Below are 2,836 nucleotides of genomic sequence, written 5' to 3'. Positions count from 1 at the left end.
GATCTCCATGGATAAGAGCTTGCTTCAAGGGGTCGACGTTAAAAAGAGCCGAAGTGCTCTAAAACAGAGTATTGCGAAGATGAAGCCGCAGGTGGAGGATGCCCGCAAAGCTTTTAGCACTGTTCGGAGTGAGATTGGAGATATTTTTATCCATTTCTGATTTTTCTAAGTCCAGAACAATTTCCGTTTTTCCATTTTGTAATAGCTTTGAATATTAGAATTCTTTGATCGGCCTGGTGGCCGTATCTTGCTACAATTCGCTTTTTGCCAAGTTTTATATATTAATCGGCCCGGTGGCCGAATTTTCACTTGCCTTTTTCATGTTTATCATAGTATTATTGGTCTCCAACTCAGTCCGATACTCAATAATTTATTTTTCTTAAAAAATTATTACATGTCTGAGAAAAACGGAGGACCAGTTGAAAAAACTCAAAACTGCAACAATAAAAGACCGAAATTACATTAAATTGAACATCGGTTTTAAGAAACGCCGAACGTTGAACGTTTCAAATGAACATTTGTTGACTCAGGTCGTTCGGCGAATGGTTTGCAACGATCGTCACTCCTCGTCGGCTCCAAATAGCCGTCGGTCAATATTATCCCAACAACTTGGGACGTATTTCTTTAGAAATTGGCCGTTGATCGCCATATCATGCTCCTCGCCGTCAATATTTGCCAGTACATACGCCCCATTAGTTAACTTGGTGGTTATAATGAATGGTCCTTCCCAATTCGGGCTCCATTTTCCAAGTCTCCTGTCTTTATGGCCGATAGGTAAGATAGCTTTCCATACCATGTCGCCTATAGCGAATGACTTGGGTTTTACACGTTTATTGTACGCCCTTTCAACTCTTCTTTTCTGGGCTTCAAGGTGATCCAACGCGGCCAGTCTATCCTCGTCAAGGTCCAAAGAGTCTATCACCATCTTGTCAAAGTAATCGTCCTTGGATAACTTGCTCTGGTATAAACGGCGAGTAGACATAATGGTAAGTTCCATCAGTAGCATTGCATCGTACCCATAGACCATTCGGAACGGCGAAGTCCCGGTGGCCGACTTCTAGCATGTTCTGTTCGCCCAAACTTCCTCTGACAACAAGACATGCCATTGTCTTGGGTTTTCTTCAACCATTTTTTGAACTATAAGCTTAATGGCTTTGTTCGTTGCCTCGGCCTGCCCGTTGGCTTGCGCATAATACGGCGTCGAGTGTACCATTTTTATCTTCATCTGAGAAGCCCACCAAACTATGTCGCCTCCCGTGAACATCGTCCCCTGATCAGTGGTTATTAATTCGGGTAATCCGTGTCTGTGGATGATGTATTCTTTGAAGAATTTGATCACAGCCTCTTGCGTAGGCGATTTTAAGGGTTTGGCCTCAACCCATTTAGTGAAATAGCAAGTGGCGATGATAACGAAAGTATGGCCATCTGACGAGCGGGATATATCTTCCCTATAAGGTCGACCGCCCATCCTCTAAATGGCCATGGCTTGATAATGGAGTGTAGTTCCTCGGCCGGGACGTGTTGTATAGGACTGGCTTTCTGACAAGCTTCGCACCCCTTGGTGTATCTTATGCAGTCCTGTTCCATCTTCGGCCAATAGAAGCCATATTTATGGATTAACCATCTCATTCTAGGGCCCGCCTGGTGAGCACCGGCTATTCCTTCGTGCACTTCGGCCATTGCTAGCATAGCTTCCTTGGGGCCGATACATCTGAAAAGTAGCCCTTGAAAGCCCTTCTTATACATATTGCCTGCTAAAACTACATAGTTTAGTGCCACGGTTCTCAACCTCCTATTCATATGGTCTGGCTTCTCAAACCAATTTAAGACTTCAATTCTCAAATCTTGGTTAACATGAAGTTGGTAGGCCGAAAATCTCCTTTCGTCGACGGTGATGCCCCCAGTATGAAGATTCGGCATGTCTCTTTCTATTGTGTCTAAGTGGAGGTTCGTTTTGAACCCACTACCGTGCTGGGCTAAATCATTCGCAGCAACATTATCGGCTCTCTCTGTGTATTCCATCCTTGTGTCCTGAAAGCCTTCGATGAGATGTTTTGTCTTATTGCAATACCTTACCAGCAGTTCGGACTCACATTTGAACTCTCCAGTTACTTGTTTAATGACTAACAACGAATCGCCTCTGACATTAATCGCCTTTGCCCCCAGTTCGGCCAGGATCTCAAGGCCGAATATTAGGGCTTCGTATTCTGCCTGATTGTTGGTACACTCGAATTGGAGTTTGAATGATAGATGGTACGATGCCCCTAGGGGCGAGACAATATGTACTCCGGCGCCTGCCCCTGGCTAGTCCTGGATCCATCGAACCACATCTCCCATATATCTATGTCGCAGCAACTAATTATTTCCTCCGTAAGGGTAATACCAAGGTGATCGGCCAAGAAATCTGCCAACACTTGTCCTTTTACTGCTCTTTGGGGAACATACACTAATGTGAATTCGGACGTCGCGATCGCCCATTTCCCAATCCGATTTCTCAAGTATGGTTTTGATAGGATATACTTAATGATATCGGTCTGGGATAGTACGTACACTACTACAGGCAGCATGTAGTATCGTAACTTGTAGCATATGAAGTATAGGCACATACATATTTTTTCTATGTCGGTATAGCGAATTTCTGTGTCCGTTAGCCCTCGACTCAGATAGTAGACTGCTCTTTCGACCCCATCATCTTCTTGGGCGAAGCATACATCCCAGGGATTCGTGTGCAGCCGATAGGTACAACAACAATGGTTTATTCGGCTTTGGGGGAGTCATAACCGGAGGTTTTGCCAAGTAATCTTTTAAATCATCGAACACCCTATGTTGCTCGTCC

The 2,836-nt window shown here is 44.5% G+C and overlaps 1 protein-coding gene across 1 annotated transcript; it reads right to left on the bottom strand.

The window, feature by feature from the left end:
* Positions 1-1,057: 1,057 nt before the first annotated feature.
* LOC126681812 (uncharacterized) lies at positions 1,058-2,567 on the bottom strand. Its single transcript, XM_050377368.1, has 3 exons — positions 2,295-2,567; positions 1,379-2,211; positions 1,058-1,304 (listed from the first exon to the last, which is right to left on the bottom strand). Exons 1-3 carry the CDS (start codon positions 2,565-2,567, stop codon positions 1,058-1,060), a joined length of 1,353 nt encoding a protein of 450 aa, XP_050233325.1.
* Positions 2,568-2,836: the final 269 nt, after the last annotated feature.

This window comes from Mercurialis annua, linkage group LG5 (assembly GCF_937616625.2).
Source record: "Mercurialis annua linkage group LG5, ddMerAnnu1.2, whole genome shotgun sequence".
Taxonomy (NCBI): domain Eukaryota; kingdom Viridiplantae; phylum Streptophyta; class Magnoliopsida; order Malpighiales; family Euphorbiaceae; genus Mercurialis; species Mercurialis annua.
This window is presented reverse-complemented; position numbering and strand designations above follow the sequence as displayed.

What these genes read in the sequence shown, in the direction of transcription:
- LOC126681812 (XM_050377368.1), bottom strand. Translation starts at nt 2,567, where the DNA reads ATGCTGCCTGTAGTAGTGTACGTACTATCCCAGACCGATATCATTAAG. An exon ending in CCAGGACTAGCCAGGGGCAG is followed by an intron (nt 2,212 to 2,294) that starts GCGCCGGAGTAC and finishes ACCAACAATCAG; the next exon opens with GCAGAATACGAAGCCCTAAT. An exon ending in CTTGCTATTTCACTAAATGG is followed by an intron (nt 1,305 to 1,378) that starts GTTGAGGCCAAA and finishes CATCATCCACAG; the next exon opens with ACACGGATTACCCGAATTAA.